General features: G+C 50.2%; 2 protein-coding genes across 2 annotated transcripts in view; one reads left to right on the top strand and one right to left on the bottom strand.

Annotated features, from left to right (window-relative positions):
* The window catches only part of TSPAN32 (tetraspanin 32), a 48,133-nt gene extending 39,772 nt beyond the window's left edge, over nt 1–8,361 (bottom strand). The window contains exons 1-4 of the mRNA XM_067296016.1: nt 8,283–8,361; nt 7,586–7,916; nt 5,501–5,615; nt 3,966–4,063 (exon numbers count right to left, since the gene is read on the bottom strand). Of these exons, the coding sequence (XP_067152117.1) occupies nt 3,966–4,063; nt 5,501–5,615; nt 7,586–7,651 (279 nt within the window). The 5' untranslated portion in view covers nt 7,652–7,916; nt 8,283–8,361. The remainder of the gene's footprint in view (nt 1–3,965; nt 4,064–5,500; nt 5,616–7,585; nt 7,917–8,282) is intronic.
* A 9,085-nt stretch (nt 8,362–17,446) lies between these two features.
* ASCL2 (achaete-scute family bHLH transcription factor 2) lies at nt 17,447–18,526 on the top strand. The gene has a single exon (XM_067295506.1). The coding sequence runs from the start codon at nt 17,447–17,449 to the stop codon at nt 17,999–18,001; it is 555 nt and encodes a 184-aa protein (XP_067151607.1). The 3' UTR covers nt 18,002–18,526.
* Nucleotides 18,527–19,761: the final 1,235 nt, after the last annotated feature.

Genomic DNA, 19,761 nt, shown 5'->3' with positions numbered 1-19,761 from the left:
TTGTTACAAGCAGTACCAGCAAAACTGCAGCTTTCCTTCCTTCTCCTCCCCTTTCATAGCAACACGGCCTTCAGAGGCCGTGAGAGCTACAGGATGTTTACATTCAGGACTGACTGAATGATATACCACACATCACTGAAAAACAGGGATTTAAAGGTTTGCCAGAACTATCATTGGAGGACAGTCAATAAAACTGTCACTGCTCTCTCCACTTAGGAGGAGCTTTGGGGGAAATAGTCCAGGATTTTAGAACACGGTTTTTAACCCTCAAGATCGCAGTTACTCTCTAGAAACCAGCTTCCTTGCAAGCCTCAATGGATGCACAGTGCAGTTTCTGCCTGGTGTGGCGATACTGCTAATGCAGCTGCAACAAGACAAGCTCCTGAGATACATGTGCTTTCACCAATTTGAAATATTTCTTTTTCTGACCTCTTTGTACCCATTATCATTATTAGGACAGTACCAGTAAAACCTAGAAAGTCTGAGGCCCCTCTTCCACATACACTGTATACACAGATGGCCAGGCAGGGTGAGCATTTAAGTAGACAAAGCATTAGCAGGGAAACCAGAGCACAAGAGGGAGATGGGATCTACCCAACGACTAGGGTGACGTTCCTCCAAGCCAGCCTGCTTCCCAGCTAGCACTTCCCTGGAGCAGACGATTTACAGAGCAGCCTCGTGCCGGATCAGCCACATCGACGCGGACGTGCCCAGAACACAGCTGTTTCCCACAGTCCCAGATGTGAGACATCAATACTGCTACTTCTTCCATCTTTGAAGAAACAGTGAATTAAATGGTCTTAAAACAAGACCATTACAGAGGAGGAAAGTCCTTTAAAATCAATAGCTAGGGAAGGTGAAAAATCCTCTCTATTAAGGAGCAGAAAAAAGCTGTGAGGGAATGATCACCTCCCCTGTGACCGACAGCCCAGAGGCCAGCAGGACAGGACGTGATGCCGACAACAAGCCTCGGAGCTCTGCGAGTTCAAATCCCACTCTTGCCTACCACCACATCTAACATCAGACCTAAGAGGCTGGCTCTCTTTGCCTTCATTTCCTACCTGCTGATCAGAGATCAAACTACCGGCCTTGTGAAAGGGTAGAAACTGAAGACAAACTATGGACTGACCCTTCCTGTAAAATACTAGCAGTTATAGCAGCGTGAGCAGTTTATAGGAGTAAGGAAAACATCCCTATACAAATACATGATTTAGGATGTTACCACGCTGCCAAGTTGCCTGGACACGGAGGAATGCTGCAGGAGATGGTGCCAGAGTTTTCCAGGGAAGATGACTTGAACCTGCTTCCAAAGCATCCATTACTAACCCCCATTCCTAAGATATCTCAAAGGATAAGGAGAAGTTGTGGAGAATAAAGTTGCTAGTGATCAGCACTTGAGTATTTTTCAGGGCTGCCAGCTCATTCCTGAAGAGCTGGGGCCATGCCATAGCCATGGTACCAGTGACTATAGCGGCACCAGCCACTACGGAGAAAACTGGCTGAATGAGGGGGTGACCCCCATCAGGTCCAGGTCCCTGCAAGCACGCTTGCTGCCAAATCACAGACTGCACCCATGCAGGGTAAGACAGGCCTTTGCTCTCTGAGGGCTGCAGACCAAGGCTGTCTCCTTGCCATAGCACAAGTCAAGCAAATTGCATCCGAACGGGGAAAGGACCGAAGGCCACACGGTGCCGGGCAGAGGCGAGGAGAGGAGGATGGCGGTGGCAGGCGCTGCTGGAGACAGCAGCCCTCAGCCCTGCCGCCCGACGTGGGGACTCGGCCCCCTCCAGCGGCGAAACGCGGAGGAGAGGATGAGCACAACGTCCCCAGCTTGTGCCGAGGAAGGTCTGTGGGATTTCCTCCCTTTGACCATTTCTGGTCATTACAGCCACATTACAACCACACTACAGCTACCCTAAACTGGCCATAGTCCGAGTTATCTCACCACCAATAGTCGCCGGTATCAGGAAAAATGCTTCTTCAAAAGGAGCAACTGTCCCTAACTCATGCGCTAACTATCCCCTTCTCCTTTACACCCTGCCCCTGATATCCATGTGCCAATTCCTGCCTCTCACACCACAGGGCTATCACAGACCCCCCCCTCCCCCCCCCAAAAAAAAGAGGCTTAGAAACAAACAAGAAAGGTCATTTTGTTATGATGAAACAGGGCAAGTGGGACGCCTCATTGCCAGAGCCACGGGAAAAGCACCTTTAACACCCTTTCTCTTTCCTCTTCCCACAAAGAAACCACACCGTGTCTTCACAGAGCTGGAATCGTAAGAGACCCAACATGAAAACAGCCACCTCTCCTGAAAAACTTGAAGTACGAATGATGAAAACAGAACAGGATGCGCTAGGAAGCGCAGGAAAAGCTAAACAGCTGGTTCAGGGTTTCTGCCTGCCCAAGGCTCCTCTGGTGGCAAGGGGCTGGCCGTGCCAAGCCGACCGGGTCTGGGGAGTCCGCGGGGCGCTGGAGGCAGGGACATCCCCGTCCTCACCCTAGCGGAAAGGGGAAGGGAGAGCTGGATTGGGGGCAAGCACAGGCTCCTCACAGGAGGGGAAGCAATTGTTGTCCACAGTTTGCTGGATAGTTAAACAACAACAACCTATCCATTCAGGAAATAGTTAAAATTTTAACAGCCTGTTTTACCTAGTGGCACGTCCCAAACAATGCAGCATACACAGTAAGGAAACCGAATAAACACCACAAAAAAGTTCAGCTGCATTTTCAGGCAGCCCTGAACTAATCTCCATTAGATTCACATATACATCTATCATTGCAGACCTGGTAATTGCAGGCACACAGAGGCCACTCTGAAGTACATTTTTGAGCACGATGGGGAATTATATGCATTCTGCTAGCAATATCCATAGGTATTGTGTCACCGAATCCCCTAAACTCAGAAGACGACTGCATACTGAGAAGGTGAAAATATTAACTTCAGTTGCTGCTTTGCACCAAATTTTAAGGTGTCAGCTTCCCATTTCTTTAATCAGTATCTTTTCCCCCATTAAATATATTAGAAAAGCCTCTTTAAAGCTGGTTTGTATATGACAGCAGTATAATTATTTTATATTAAATCGGGGTTGTGTTCTTTCCCTACTACAAAACTGGTAGAAATCACAGTGGTACTTTTGGCAGGCTTAGGAAGGCATGGTCTTTCTATAGTTGTTTTTTTTGGCATTCAGGAAAACAGTGAAGAAGCGGCATATATGAATGCCGGAGAGGAGTTGGGGAAGAAGCCTTCTTCCCTACACAAAACAGTTCTGGGGAGAAATGCTTGCTAACTTTGGGTTAAAGAAAGAAATAGTATGGCTTTATGGGAAGCAACCACCTATTAACTCCTGCTGCAGCAACAGAACATGGGCAACCATGCAATGAACAGCACTTTCACTCATTCCTCTGACCCTGATTCTGGAAGTTGCTCTGTACTGACTAAACTCTCTGCAAATGCAGTGGGGTTTGGGGTTTTTTTTTTTGTTTTTGTTTTTAAAATGAAGAGGAGCTCATAGTTGGGTTTACTAATGCTGGTATGATCCAGGCCCAAACAGGCATTTCACTCTGTACAATGCAGCTAGCATTTCAGCTCTCGAGGGGCCCCTCCACTGTTTCTACTGAGGCCAAGACTGACAACTCAGTCAAAAGCCCACGTGCCTGCTGCCATACTTTGTACGCTCATTATCATCACTATAGCAGACATTTACAGAAATACTCCAGCAAGGGGAAAGTGGAGGCAGTTGGCATTGCTGTTGCATGTCTGAAGAGCAACATGGGACTTCAAGTTCTGGCTCAGAATTGCACTGCTAAGGTTTCTCCCCCAACAAATCACACAAGGAGCGTCAGCTCCATGAGAAAAAAAATACACTGGGTATCACCATCACTGCAGTTGCTTTGGCAGATAAGTAAATGATATTAGCTCAATACTTCAAAAAGCCACTCCTTCCTAGTCAGTCCAGGTACGTACCATCGCTGTGAGACACTCCGATTCCCGCACTGTGGCAACGGAGCTCAGCAGGGCGGCCAGGATCAGGGTCATGCCGAGACAGATCCCGATGTAGAAAGCTGGAAGAAAGTTGGACATGGGAGCTGCAGTCAGATACCAAGACTTTAGGACCACCACTAATGGAAGCAGTCTGATGCCTTCACCCAAATAGGGGCCAAAAAGTGTATTTTGGGGACCCGATACAAGAGGACTGGTTGCAGGAGAACTCGGATATCCTACAACTTATTCAGTACTCCTCATCTGTGTATGGGCTGCTTCTCCTGCAAAACCATAAGCCTCCGAGTAGCTTCCCCTGGCTCTAGCAGGGCAATGCACCCTGGAAACGTGCCAGCCCCCCCCCCCCCCCCCCCCAAACAGACCACAAGCTGTCAATTACTTCAGCAGTCAGATAAAGATCCTCTTGGATCAGGGAGTGCGGAACAGGAGCGGCTGCCACATAGCCCCTATCGGGAGTTCATACGTTGCTAATCTCATGCAACAGTTGCTCTCTGGTTTCCTGGCTGAAGCAGGGTCATAACTGTACCCCATGGGAGGACTCGGGGAACACAGCAGTGCCCAGAATGTTGTAACACAGAACATGGGCTAAACAGTGCAGAAAATTCACACTTGTGAGCAAAGCAAGCAGAAAGACCACTCAAAGCCTTGACCCGTAAGCAGCAGAGGGGTGGCTAGAAAGGGAGAGCCCACAAGGCTGAATTAAGTCTCAATTTACATAACCCCTAATAGATACAGAAGGCAGGGAGGGCTGTACCTTAGCTTTGGTCTAACAATCAGGGAGACAACCATCTTTACATCCACTTTATGTCAAACTGGAGCTGGTAACCAGCATCTAGAGAAGTATGAGGATGCTTAAGCCCAAAGTATTGTTTTGGAGAAATGGTTGCTGCACTAACATCTGCTTCAACCAGAGTATTTTAGTATTTGGGCTGTTCTCATCTCTTTGCTCTTAGCTAGCCTTTTATCTGAGACTTGGTTTCTGTTTCTCCCTTGGCTAGCTTGTGTAGTCTTCCCTTACATTTCAGAGCATGAATTAAGCCAGGAAATGAACCACGTTTCCTGCAGGAAGAGGCATTTCCATGCATTTCTCCTTGCCCACTTATTTCGTTATGCTCTCTTTCAGCTTCTGTAACCACCTCTCTCCTCATACCCCTGCTCCCTTGTGTTTCTCACCATTTTCCCTTCTACCTGTCACCCTAACCCACCCAAGCGCTTACAGCTGGAGGACAAGGGCTGCAATCCTGATATCATCCTTCCGTTTTCATTATCTTCTTTCAATCAGGGCAGTGTAGATGCGGCCAAGAAAACAAGGCAGGGCCACAACACCCTTCGATGCCAGGTCCAATACAGAAAGAGTTTTCTGTGCGACTGTGCTAGCCCTAGGTTGTCCTCCAAAAACCATGCCCTGCCTCCTCATGGGATTTTCTTCCTACATGTCCATGATGTTTTGCAGATCCTGGGCTCACCCAAAGTCTCACTGGGACACGACTGCAACATACCTGCGTTGTGGATGACTCTGTACGAGTTGCTCTCGAAAGCGATGTTGCTGATGAGGGTGAAATGGAGCCCACAGTGAGTGACTGTGCTCAGTGTGGCAATCGACAGCCCCAGAAGCTGAAAAAGAAGATTTTTATGAAGGGAGTTACAAGGCAGCAGCTCCTGCTGAGCATACACAAAGCTTTAAGGCGTATCTGATAATTCTGAGTCCTACCTAGAGGCAGATAGCTTGATTGAAAGAAACTGCACACAACCCAAAATGCACATAAGAGGACAAACCCTGGCCACTTAAGTATACTAAAAGTCTTTTGCATAATGAGTACACGTGATGCTGCAACCTGCAGTCTCTTGGCTAGTGGTAGCAGGAAAAAAAATCTCAACTTCATGAAGAAAAAGCCAGAGGATCCATGCTTTTGCAACACACCCATGTAGTCACCTTCTAATCTGTAGACTACACACCTGGATTTATAAGGGTGACCCACCGAGTCACTGGGTGACTACCAGCACATTGCCCTCTGTGTTGCCCAAAGCAAGTCCAGGGGACAGAGAGGTGACATTTCTGATGGCATCCTGATCTATGGTAGCTCCTTGCAGCATGGACACCAACAGAGCCAAGACAGAGACAGCAACAGTGGGCAAGGTAAAAAGAGCTTGAACTCTAACATAATAGACCCTGAAGATAAAAAGATGCGAGTTCACTTCCATCTCCTAAGAGAAGTTTTCATCCATATGTCTTTACAGTATGGAAACACAAGGCAGCTATCTCCATGTTAAACATTATAGTCAGGTGTCTATATAATTCTCACACCCTTCTAGGTATAACTGTATGACATTTTCTTCTAGACTCAACTAATAGTTCCTGCTGGAGACTTACAGTTTTAAAGACTAAGTGTATTCAAACTGTAGCATATCCTGCTTGACTGAAAATCTGATTTATGGCAACTGCTGTTCTTTACTGCTGTGCATTATTGCATATCTCTATCCACACCCAGCAAACACTAAGTGCAACACTAGTCAGCTCAGATTTGAGAAATACCAGTCTAAATAAATCCACAGAACAGCAATAACACGATTGTAGCCATCCACAGTCACTGTGTGTTAGCATGTCCTTTAAATATGTTTGGTAAGACTCTAACTTTCTCCAAATGACATATTCTGTAGATACACTGACAGCCTCTCTTGGAGGAGAGAGCAACGTACAGCAACTACAGACAGTCAACAGTTTTGAAATGTTGAAGCTTTGACAAACTAGAAATTTTGACAAACTAGAAATTCCAAAATTTGGCATTACCTTTCAATTACACTCTTCCCAAGTCTCCATCCCTCTTTGAACTAAATACAGAACTTTCAAACCTGGGGGGGGGGGGGGGGGCAGGAAGGAGTAAGTTTTGATCAAGTTAAAACACAACAAGGAAGCACAACGCAAAAATGCCCAGGAGAAGTATTCACCAGTTTTCATTATTTCTCATCAGCTCTAACAGCAGTATGGTTTCCCCCAAATTTCTTGTGAGATGTCAAGAAGCTCCCATTAAACTTGCTTCAAAAGCTAATAAAAACAGATCCCTAGGATTGCTTTTGTTTTGCAGTACAGGTACACAAGCCCTCAGAGGGGGCCTTCTTTCGCATATATTTCCATCAAAGTCCTATGGTTTCATATCCTCATCGATCACATTTATAACTGACCACAAAAAAAAGTGTATTAAAAACAAGTGCAATTACAACAAAATCAACCTCCCTCTTTTGCTTTTTTATACCCAAAGAGAGAGGAGCAAGCGTCCCTGCTCCTCCTGTTAAAAACAGCCAAGCCTGACGGCCGCAACCTTACTTCTTCCCCCCTTAAAGGCTGTCCCCAGGTTGCGAAACAGCCACGCTAGAGCGGCAGCCTTGAGAAACCAGAAGTCTATCAGGGAGCGGCGGCGATGCTGGCGGCCAGTGATAACCGCCCAGGCCGCGGCGATAACGCGGGCAGTTGGCTTTGCTTGCCCTCCACACGTTGAAAAACACAACGTGGGAAAAACACAACCCCAACCCTTTGGGCGCAAGGGGTCCCGGTCGCGGGGAGATCCCCCCCGTCCCCGGCTGGTTACCATGGCACAGAGGCTGGTGGCCAGCAGCTGGCACTTGGTGGTCCTCGTCCCACACCTCGGTCCCATGGCCCGCTTCGCTGCCTCGGTGGCTGGCGGCTGGTCCCCACAGCTCTCGATAAAACCAGGGCTTCAGCCCAAGTGGGGCTTGCTTGCAGCAGGGCGTCTTGGGAAGCGTAGTCTCCACCTACGCACGGACACACCTCCTGCAGCCGGGGCAGTAAATCCTACTGTGGGCGCCCGTCGCCTTCCCAGGTTCTCCATGGTCTACGGCCAGCCGGGAAATAAAGAACAGCAGGCAGGAAAACAGCCTTTCACAGAGTTCAGAGCAAACCTCAAAAAAGAGGGGGGGGGGGGGGGAAAAGTGAGGCTTTTAAATCAAAACTCAATACCAAAATATCCCATTTTCATTGAGAAGCGCTTTTGCTTAATGAACATTGTCAATAACTTCTTTTAATTTGGATAAAAATTCTCTAAGGGGAAAAAAGGTTTAGGAAAATCTCATTAAAAATTAATCTGTTGTTTAAAGAATACTTCAAGAAAGCCCAACCTGACCTGCATAAGATTCTAGCCTCTCCATTTAAAAAACACCAAATGGCAATAATATTTGGCCAAGACTCTACTAAAAACTTGCATTTCCAGATGAGGGAGAAAAATCACTTAAATAGTGTTGAAAATAGTTACAAGAAAACATAACCACCTGATGCAAGATGACTCTGCGCATGCACGTTTTGGCTCTCTTCTTTCTCTTCTCTTTGCACTGAAGACCCGAAGGACCCATACCTACAGAAGACTGGGGTGACTTCTGGTCTTTCCTGGGCATCATGAAGAAAAACTGCCAAATTCCTCTTTTTTCATTCTCACTTGCCTTTCCGAGGGCCACGAGCAGCAAAGCAGCATCACTGGGAACAGGCCACAAGAAGGATGGACCTGCACAGCAGTGCCCAACGGCAGCATGTCACAGCTGCAGCAGAAACATCGCAGGGAGCAAGAGCCCAGCTTGACTCTCAAGTCTCCAGCTGCCTTTGGAGCTGGGTGAGAAGTGGGGGGGGGGAACAAAACAAAAAACACACAGAAAATAAAATGCACTGTGGGGTAGGGTTTTTCCTTGAAAACAGAACAAACATGAAAACACAACCTTGGACTTTACAGTGCCACCTTCATGGAGATGCTTGCAGCAGAGATGTGCACTTCAAATACAACAGCCTGCTGGACGTACATTTCCCTAACGTAGATCTCAAACAGCCTCCAGTACGGAGGAAGACCGAGTGCCTTAATAACCCTTAGTTTCAAGGCTAGACCAATAGAAAAGAGATGAAACAGTAACGGAGAACAAGCCACACTCCCCCAACGTGGCAAAGACGGGGCGGGGGGAGTAAAATCATCCCACAACAGTAACGCTAACTGTGATAAGATGTCAAAGAAGAGCGAAAAAAGGAAGGAAGAGGCATTTTGTAGAGCACAGAGAAGCAAGAGAAAATGAGCTGCACAAAGCCATGCGCGCAGGAAGCGGCATGACACAATATTCTCACTGCATCATTATCTAGGAAAGAGCGAGCCTTCTTGCAAAACGTCTTGGTCGCAACCTCCCGAGGCACAAACGAGAGCGGTTTCCCAGAAGAGGGAGAAAGAGGTGGCTCCCAGGCGCCGCCGAGCAGGGCCGCCCTCGCCGACCCCAGGCCCAGGGAGATAGGTACCTGCAGGCACACGGGCAGGCTCCCCACGCTCCAGCCATCACCTGTGAGCCGGTCATAGAAGGATCCGAGAGACAGGAGGGGCCGCAGTGGGGAGAGGAGGGTTTCTGGCAGGGACGGCCACAGGCGGCGGGGGGGATTACTGCCCGACAGGGAGGAGGCGCGGGTCCCTCTCTGCTGCCTCCCAGCCCGGCGTGCCCAGCAGCAGCAGCAGCAGCAGCAGCAGCAGCAGCAGCGAGACCCCGGGGCTGCAGAGCGTTGTGGCGGGGCGCAGACACAGCGCCCTTACCGCCGGTCCTGTCTTCTGGCGCTGCGGGACGTCGGGCCTCGTCGCGTTCTCACCTGCGTTCTCACGCGGAACGGCCACCGAAGAGCCACCAGGGCTGACCCAGACGGGTACTGAAGGTCGCGAACGGCAAGTCTACGAGAAGCTACAACACAGCACGGCCGAGAGGCCTGCGCGACTCCCCGTGCCACGCTAGAGGTCCCCACAGGCCAGCGCAACCTCCTTCCGCAGGCCCGGGCGCCTCCCGCGCGCCTCCCGGAGCGGCTCTGCCAGGCCCGCGCCGCCAGGCCTTGCCTTGCCTTGCCTCGCCTCGCCTTACCTCGCCTCACCTCGCCTCGCCTCGCCGGCTGGGGACAGCAGCAGTGTCCACCTGCAGCTCTCGGCGTCCTCAAACCCAGCAGCTGCGCGCGACCCTCACACCCGGCCTGCTCCTGGGCACAAACGGGAAATAAAAGTTGACCCAGGTCATTCAAAGCGCTGCAGTACCCAAAAGGAAAACGGGGGGAAGTCAGCAAGGACCCCACCACCAGCATCTCCAGGCAGCAGACTATGTCCAGTGACGTTCCCCGGGGGTGCGTGCGGAGGTCAGCTCCTGCCCTTCACGCCAGGACCGTTCCCATGTCGCTGGCCCTGCACCAGGTTTCGCTCAGATCCCGTCCCCACGGGTTCTCTTTCTGCGGACAGTGACAGGGGACACATCCATCTTCCCACAGCCCAGAAAAACGTGTGACATTTGGGGATTCTATGCATATGTGACTACTTATTATAAGCAGGAGAAATTCCAAAGCATATTCAATACCGAACACATATTTTCTTTCAGGAAGAGAGTAGAAAAACCATGATTTTAGCCACAAAGCCTAGCATAATACCCAGAGATGCTCATTGCTGTATGGAAGAAATGGGCAGTTTCTTCCCTGTTCTGCAACACCTTTTGGTTCCACAAAGATCTCCTCTGTTCCTCTGGGAGCCTTGCACCTCGCTGCAGGACCACCTGAGGGGGTCACCAAATCACTCTCTACTCACCTTTGAGGTGCTCCTATTCTCTCCACAGAAGATGCTCTATTTTCTTTCACCTCCATCCATAAAAAATGGGCATATTTACTGCCTCACAAAGCTTTCAAAGCAGGTCAGTAACTTTAAACGCCTGGATTTAAATACATACTTTATCTGGTTTGGTTGCAAGTACCTACTCCAGCAGAGTTTGGGCCATGTCCTCTGTTGCTTCAGATGTGCTCTTTCTCCCACCGCAGGGTTGCTTGCCTTAAGAAAGGGAGCATACACCTGTTTCTCCCCTCTCACATGCTACTATGATTTTCTGTGAGGCACTAGAACAGATACCCCTTAAAAATATCTGCTTCTTCATGCCTATGCATTTTTATGAGATTAATAAATCTAATAGGATTTGTCATGGCTACTGCAAATAACCAAGACAAGCTTTCAAGGTTAACAGAGTAAGGTAACTTGGTCTGAAAAAGAGATGCAAAAACTGACATCCATGCCTCTGCATATTGGTGCAAACACACCAGCCGAAGACAGCAGATGCTTCAGTAAATGCCAGCCAACAAATACACACACTCGATCCTGCTGTAGCAGGAACGCTGCGGCCAGCATGCAGCGCTAGGAATGCTCTGTTTCGCACCCGCTTCCTTGAGTAGCTATTCTCTTCTCTCCCTCCCGCCACCCGCTTTTTTCAGGTACAGGTATGACCTGAAAGATTTCTGTTTGGGACAGAGCATATGTTAACTCTTAATATAAGAAAAAAAACATAATAAAGAGCAAAAGAAGTTACTTCCTCCTCAAAGAAGGAAATCAATAGTCAGAGAGTCAGTAAACCTGTGACATTAAGAGGTTGGACCCTGATTCAGGGAGGTATATTCAGCACGTGCCTGAGTGCCACCGGAGTGAACGGAAGTGGGGCGTATGTGCTTGCCTTAACTGCGGTAATTGAAAGAGGAAGGGGGGGATTTACAACACTTATTTAACTCCGTGGCCTCAGGAACACTTTGGGGCAAAATGAGGTCTTTGACAAAGAGTGAACACCCCTACTGCTTTGAAGAGGGCCTGCTCTCAACAGGAATTTGAGGCCATCCTACCACCCAAGAAGTTCTCCCACAAAACAGAGGACATTTGATCATTTAGGTTAAGGACCGGGGGGGGGGGGGGGGGGGGGGGGGACAGACAAAAAAACCTGAAGAAAACCAACCCATACCACACTCCTAACATTAAAGGCAGCTTTTCAGGCCTTCTTCATGAGAAAGTAAAGGACAGAAGCTAAGCACTGCTTTGTGCATCCTGTTCAAGCAAAGCAGTCACAACCCGGCCATGGCTTTTGGCTGTGCCAGCACAACAGCAGGAAGAGCTAAGGAATTTTTTGTAGCTGTAGCAGGAAGGATCGCGATTTTTCCACCCAAACCAGAAGACAGACACCCAGGAGCACATCACAGCCTCGGCACCCTGAAGCCTCACCATGTCAGAGGGCCCTCTGACAGTCAGCGTTTACTGGGGAGGCACAGGGATCTCCAAGTGCATTTGTGGAAAAATGGACACATGTCTCAAGGACCTCCAAAATACTGATTGTGTAAAACACTGACGTGCATTTCCAGTGTCAAGGCCTCTGTGAGATCCTGCCTCAGCTGCAGAGGCGAAGAAAAAAACACTATCCTGATCCAAATAGAAAAAGAAGCACAGGTGGAAGTATGGCAAGATACTGAAAACACAGGTGAGCAGTAGGACATGGGTGGGCCTTGCAGCAGAGAGCTGCACTCTCAGAGCACGCACAGACATCCCCAATCTGCCAGCAGAAGCAGCTACTCCACAAACACCCCATCCAGCCCCTTCCGCACCTTGCCTTGATGCGACGTGTCACCTCACATCTTCCTACACAAGGAAAGTCATGACACAGTTGCATCGTCGATTCTCCAATGACACCGTGTGCAGTTATTCCTCATCTTGCACCTCCCTTGCCTCCATCAGTGACACTGCTACGTGTGGCAAGCAAGCACCCTTCTCAGCAGACTGTGCATGGGCCACTCGGGCTCCAACGCATGTGTTAAATGACAGTGCGGCTTCTGCCTCAACCCTTGGCTTCCTGCCTGCCTTACCAGCTTTTATCAGTTGGTCTCCTTCGCAAGAGCCCAACTTATCACTTCCAAGCTGGGTGCAAAAACCACAGGTGACTGCAGTTCCACTCTGCGGCTTCCTGCCCCATCTCTGGTTATCAGCCAGGGCACAGAAAGGGGGTACGAGGCTGAAAATAGCCCGGGCAGTCTGCAGGTGCTCTCTTCCTCAGGCCTCGTAGCAGCTTCCAGTCTTCTGTTAGGTTTTAAAAATATATACCCACGTCCCCAGCTGCACTGAAGTCAGAAGCACATGCCACCTTGTCCAGAAGGAAAGGATTTATCTAAAAAGGGAACAAAACCAGATTATGTTTTGCTGAGCTAAAAACCTCCAGCCTCCTTCGGAGTTTGAGGAAGCCGGCCCCTGCCCACACTGCCGAGGCACCGTCAGATGTCCCTCCTAGAAGGGGTCGAGCATTTGGTGCGCTAACGCTGCGCTGGGCAAGCTCTGAACTCCTCCTTCGCTAACCCAAGCCATGGCCGAGCAGGCTTCGGCTGTGCCATAGCGCAGGCTTCAGGACCGCGCTTACCGGATCAAGCACGTGGCGAGACTTGCAAGACAAAGTCCTGAGCTGGGACAAATCCACTCTAACCCACTGAAATGAGGAGTCTTCCTGCCATAGGAAATCACTGCTATGGAACACCTTCCAGAGCAGGTTTAAGAACAAGGAGAAAAATAATTTCATGGCTGTTCTGAAATCCTCCACATGCCCAGCTGCAGGTGGCCAGATAACCAGCGTATTGTTTTCACAGAAGACCTCTCCTTTGCTGCAGAAGCTAGCTCCAAATGTGACAGAGTTATGGGGGGGGGGGGCTCTTTTGTCTACTGCCCATAACGCAGTTATATTCACTTCTCAACTTGCTTGTAAATAAAAACATCCCTGAAGTAAGTCACTAGGCCCTCCTCTCACCAAAACACGCACAAGCTACATTAATTACAGAAGGCTCTAAAGAAAGCAAGCTAGAAAGAACAACAACAAAAAAAAGCTATTAAAAAAAGAAAAGAAAGGGAAGGCACAGCCAAAGTCTGCATTCTTTGGCTCATCACAGGGATGCATTGTAAAGGCTGCTTAACATTCATATAGCACACACACACAATCAAAGCTAAAATAAACTTTTAAACCCGGGGCTGTCTCTTTTCAAGAGGGGAAGGAGAGGAGAAAAGGGGGAGGGTGCTGTGTTTTGCCAAGCTTAAAATTCACGGTACAACTCTGCTATGAATGGAAACAAAGTTTGCCTGCGGCTGCCTTGGAAGAAACAAAACCAGGGAGAAATCACACAGCCTCCAAAGGACTTTTCTTTTTTTAATTTCTAAAGTGTGTCTTAGAAACCCTACAATGATTCCCAGGCATTTTCAAATGAATTTCAGATGAGTAAAAAGAAAAAAAATGCCAGGAGAGTTATTAAAAAAAGTTCATCAATTCCAAGAAACAGCACATTTGAAAGGAGCACAAGTTGAAACCAGGGAGTTCCCGTCAAAGAATAAACTCAAATACCTTTTTTTTTTCCCCTCTTGAAAGTGAAATGACCATATTGAGAAAAAGAAAAAAAAAAAAAGCACACAATCCTACTTAAACTAAATGCTTTTTTCCCCTCCCCCCAAACAGTATTCTAAATACAAACCATACCTGCTCAGAAGTCAAGTTTTGCAAGTGATAAAACTTAAACACACAACTTGAGCCCTGCTCCCAGCAAAAGAGGCAGGAGAAGAGCCCAGCCTGGCAGAAGAGCTGCACCTACTCACCTAGGAGAACAGGACCCTCACCATTTCCTTCCTGGGCTTTCCATCTCGAGCCTCTTAACTGGTTTCCCCTGAGCTCCAGACAGCTTTGGCCACCTGCAGTAATCAAGCTCAAGACAGCTGGGTCTAATGAGCAGGGTCCCTGCAGACAGGTCCCAGCACCTCGTCTGCCCTCTTCCCACCCACACATGCACAAAGCCAGGTGGCAGCACTTTGCTCCCACCTTTGGCAGGTGCAAGAAATAACACCCATTTCAGGGCTTGGAGGACCTTCACTAGGAGGTGAAGGTACCTTATCTTCTCTCCCAGTACAGTTTTACTGCACCTTGCAGTGCTGTGAGGTGTCCACTCAATACTACATTTATTACTTTTGCCATACGCGTGCCAGCGTAGAGGAGAATTTCTTCTCCCTGCCCTCTTGCTCTTTGGAAATGGAGAGGGTACCTCTGGGTGCTCTCCCCTGGATTATGATCAGGAAGTTGATTATGAATGTTCAGAATACAGTGTTTAACGATGTCTCATTTTACTGGAGCTTATATAGTCATTAACTTTATAAAGAGATTTTAAATAAGATTACATTTCGCAGAGTACTAGACGTACCTTCCTTCAGCCCATCAGGAAACTAGCTTTATTGGTGCAAAAGCACACACAGTTCCTTTGTGCTTTATGCAGGCCCAGATCCTACAAACACGCATCTGGCTAGCAACACGCCTTGTGATCAGTAGCCCCAAAGCCAATCTGGACCAGTCAAGTTTGTAGCTGAGCCTGTGCATAAGCATTAAGTGTGGAAGCATTTGGGCTGGAAGCTGCATGTTCTCCCTTGAGACTGGATTTACTGATGTTTGAACTGTGCGTTATTAATTTAAAAAAATTCCCTGGAGTTATTTTTGTATGACAAAAACCCAGTTGTTACTCTTGAGTATTACTCCAGTATAGAAGGTTTTCTCTTGCACATCTTCAAAGAAAGGAGCTTCCTCTTTCCTCACAGAAATACTTGGATCAGAATTTCTTTTTAAAGACCGTGAACATCAGTATTGCTCTGTTGCCGTAATAACGCTTTCTATCTAGCTACAATTGCTAGTTGGTGCGAGATAAACTCCTTGTGCTAGCAAAGCCGACTTGGCAGATATTGAAGACAAGTGCCTGCCTTGAGCAGCTTGAGCTGAGGAAATGATCCTGTAAATACTTGTGCACAGAAGTAACTGTGTAACACGCAAGCACACAATAAATGCAAAAGTAACTCCCCCGAACTTGGCTGAGGAGCTCCTGAGGCAAAATCCCGCTAGGCACTGGCATTCGCAAGATTGCTCTGCACGTCATGAGCTACTCTACGTGGGCCAAACCTTTTAAACCAACCATGCTGCTGCGCACGTTTTTTCCCAGGTCTACGGCATGGACAAAAACAGGTAGCTACTGAATGTGGGTTCTGCATTTGATGCACATTTGGGTGGGATTTCCAGAAATGCGAAGCACCTGCAAACTCCCACTGAGAGGAGCTGCCGGCTCTCATTTTCGAGAATTGCAGCCTCGATGCCGATTGGGCTGCAGCAGTGTCCTGTCATACAACTAACTGCCAGCTATTCAAACAGACACTGCTAAAAACAATCCTTTTTTTAAAAAGAATTGCCTTGCTGCAGGATAGAGCTCCATAAATACCCCTGCAAAACAATGAATAGAGATTTACAAAGACACAGCTAAGGCACCAGTAAGGTGGAGAAGGGGGCTGCGGGACTGGCCCTGGGCCGTGCCTCACACCCAGGCAGGGCGAGCCCAGCCGAAAAGGCTGGCTGTCTTGCCTCCTGCTCGGCGGGTCCCTACCCCTCTCCATCACACCTAGAAAGCACGGATATCCCTTTTTATTACTGTTTCTGGAGGCCGTTGGAGCAGCCAGCTCAGCCTACCTCCTCCAGCTGCACCAGGGCTGCACCCAGCGCAAGGGAAGCGTCAGGGACGTGGAGCAGGAATGAGGGGGAAAAGGAGGGAACAGCCTTCCCCTGCGACTCACCTTGAGGCGAAAGCTTGGACATAACCTACGAACAGCACCAGCGACGTTCAGGGTAGCGAAGGGGACAGAGCGCCGTGTTTCGGTACCTGTTCCCTGCCAAAAAAAGCGGGAACAGATAGCCAAAGTCCATCCCTCCTCCCAGCCGGCACACTTCTGGGACACGGGAGGCGCGGTGGGAGCTGCGGAGCAGGCGACCGCTGTTTCAGAGGGGAGTGAGCACCCACCACAGCCGGGGGGGGGGGCGTTTAAACCCGGGGAGCACCTAAAAACCAGCGCGGAGCACCTGCCTCCCTCCACGCGGCTTCTGCCGCGCGCCCCAGTTTTGCTGCCCCCGCTCCGCAGCTTAGGGTGCCTCCCCCAAGCCGAGGCCGAATATTTGCGGCAAAACTTCTTTTTAACTCACGGGCGGGGGCGCTTCAGTCAGTGCCGCGGGCCCGCAGCCCCCCGGGGGTTGCTTTTTTTTAGGTGGCGGGGGGGGACACTTGAGAATGCGGGTGGCCGCGCTGCCTCAGACGCGGCTCCTCTCCCCTTACCAGAAAGAAAAAAAGAAAAAAAAAGAGGAATCGGAAGGAGGAGGGAAAACCCCCCAGCGGAGGAGCGGGGAGGCGCGCACCCCCCGCGGGGGGGGGGGGGCGGGCGGGCGGCGGCACGCGCCGGGCGCGCGGGGGCGGAGGCGCGCGCGGGGCGCGGGGCCGGCGCGCGTGGCGCGGCGCGTGCGGCCGGCGGGGGCCCCGCGCGCGGCGGGCGGCGGCGGGCGGCGGCGGCGCGTGTTGATAAGGGGCGGGCGGCGGCGGCGGCGGCGGCAGAGGCGCGGAGCGGCGCGCAGCGAGGCGGCCCCCACGCGCCGGGCACGCTCCCGGCGGGGGGAGCGGGCGCCGCTCTCCCGCCGCATCATTGCACGCTGTTTTTCTCTCTTCTCCTTGCTTTTGCATTTTTACCGCGTTTGCTATTTTTTTGCTGTTGCTTTCTTTTTTTTCCTCCCCTCTCCCTTCCCTTCTCCGCTCGCCCCGTGGCTGCGCGGCGATGAACGGCGGCACCCTGCAGCTGCCGCCGCCGCCCGCCGCCCCCCTGCCCCCCCGCGGCGGCCGGCGGCGGCCCGCCTCGCCCGAGCTGCTGCGCTGCAAGCGGCGCCTGGCCTTCGCCGCGCTGCCGCGACCGGGACCCGGGCCGGGACCGGGGCACGGACCGGGACCCGGCGGGGCGGCGGCGGCGGCCGTGGCGCGGCGCAACGAGCGGGAGAGGAACCGCGTGCGGCTGGTGAACCTGGGCTTCGCGGCGCTGCGGCAGCACGTCCCCCACGGCGCCGCCAGCAAGAAGATGAGCAAGGTGGAGACCCTCCGCTCCGCCGTCGAGTACATCCGCGCCCTGCAGCGCCTCCTCGCCGAGCACGACGCCGCCGCCGCCGCCGCCTTCCCCCCGCCCCGCGGCGCCGTCGGCGGCTACTCGTCGGCGTCGCCCTCCTTCGGCTCCTCGGCGCCCGGCTCGCCGTGCTCCTCCGAGGAGAGCGGCTGCGAGGCGGCGCTCAGCCCCGACGAGCGGGACCTGCTCGACCTCACCGGCTGGCTCGGCGCCTACTGACCCGGCGGCGGGGCTGGCGCACCACGCGCGCGATGCTTCCCCGCGTCCGCAGCTGGCGGAGGGGGGCAGGGAACGTCCGTCACGCCGGACAAACTCTGTTTTATACCCAGCTTGAACTGCCGAGCGGGAAGCACTGGCCTATGAAGACTTATTTTTGTACGGGGAATTTTTTTTCTTTTTTTAAAAGCAAAAAAGGGTGAGGAGAGAACTGCTTTAGCCAGCCCCTGCCCCTGCTCTCCAACGCTGCCGGCTGGGACGTTTCGGCAAGGTACACGCTTTAGATAAAAGTTCTTTTCAACACTTTACTAAAGGACTGTAAAGTTATCTTGGGTCTTACCGGGGTGTCCAAGTTTGCCTGGTGTGAAGGTTCACATCTCTGAAAACTGAAGTCTTTTTTTTTTTTTTAAATGTATTGAAGGCATTTTTGTATGCACTTGTTAGGATTTCATAAGTTGTACATATGCAGTTTTTAAAAGAGTATCATATTTTATGTAAATGGACTTTATAAATAAAAACCTATTTATAAATGGCTTCTGGACTGTAAGGTGCATATATTCACCAGAAGTACCAAAGGTAACTCCTGCCTGAGGCAGTGTCAGCGCATGGGGCATGTGCGTGAAGTGAAAATAATGCATGATACAGCAGAAAGACAGGTCTGTTGGACCAGGCTTCCTGTGCAGAAGGGAATAAGGAGCAGTAAGGCATAACCACCCAAGGCTTGCTCTTTTTCCATTCAAATTTCCGATTCAGCTGGCCGCAAGCACTGCAGAGACAAGGCTCAGGGAAAAGCAGGTGTGTGCAGGAGAAACAAGGTGGGTCCAACACCAAAACCTCCCTCCAGCCAGTGTCCTGCTTCTGCAGGATGCAGAAGATGCTGCAAGCTGTACAGCCCTGTCAAAAAAGGCAAGGAGGGAGAAGGGGTATTTGAGGTTTGTCCTGTTGACTGCTCCTGGGGATTAGGTTGGGGTGCCTTTATTCAGAGAAATTACATTTCTGAAAACTGGTTATTCAAAAAGCAATAGCAGTTGCTAACTTAAAGCCCCCTTTAACTGCATGTGCATGCAGCCAGATGCAATTCATTAGTATCATGTTTTCTCACTGCCTCTAGAATTACTTAAAAACAGTTGTCAGACTCCTGATCTCTATCTATTACTCCTGGGCCCATGCTGAAGGCCTGCATCAGTGGAGGTGTGCCAGAGGAAAGGAAGATTGCTATGAACTGAAATACAGTTATGATGGCAGGGAAAACTGAGAGTTTGTTACTTACCTTACATAGCTCTAGTTAATTTTATTAGTTGAGTGGAGCAAAATGGGCTGGCCTGTGGAATATGCTGAGCAAACAAAACAGAATGGCTTATTAAAATTGACCTACTTTGCAGGGACTCCATGTATAACCTCTCCGCTTCTTAAATAATTGGAAGGTAAAGTTCCTCCCCTGCTTTATAGTTTGAGTGGCATGGTCACACTCAGTAGTCCCAAATTTGGAATTACAGTGGGTGCTTTAGAACTCAGCTCTATTAAAAAAAATTCCATCTGTATGATTCCATTTGAAAAAGCTGAAGCCCCCTGGGAAAGCAGAAGCTCTAATGACAAGGTGGTGTTTAGGAGCCTGCAAACCCTACAAGGGGAGAGCTATTGCTGGGGAATGGTTATTGTGCTTCGAGTCCATACCTTAATTAAAGTTAGCTCTAGTAACAGTCCTTTTGGAGGACCCCAGGAATCGAAGTGTCAGTGCTTAATAAAGCACTCAAAGGTTTTGC

The sequence above is a fragment of the Apteryx mantelli genome, chromosome 4 (assembly GCF_036417845.1).
Source record: "Apteryx mantelli isolate bAptMan1 chromosome 4, bAptMan1.hap1, whole genome shotgun sequence".
NCBI classification, from domain to species: domain Eukaryota; kingdom Metazoa; phylum Chordata; class Aves; order Apterygiformes; family Apterygidae; genus Apteryx; species Apteryx mantelli.
The sequence above is the reverse complement of the archived record's forward strand: the minus strand, read 5'-3'. Positions and strand labels throughout refer to the sequence as shown.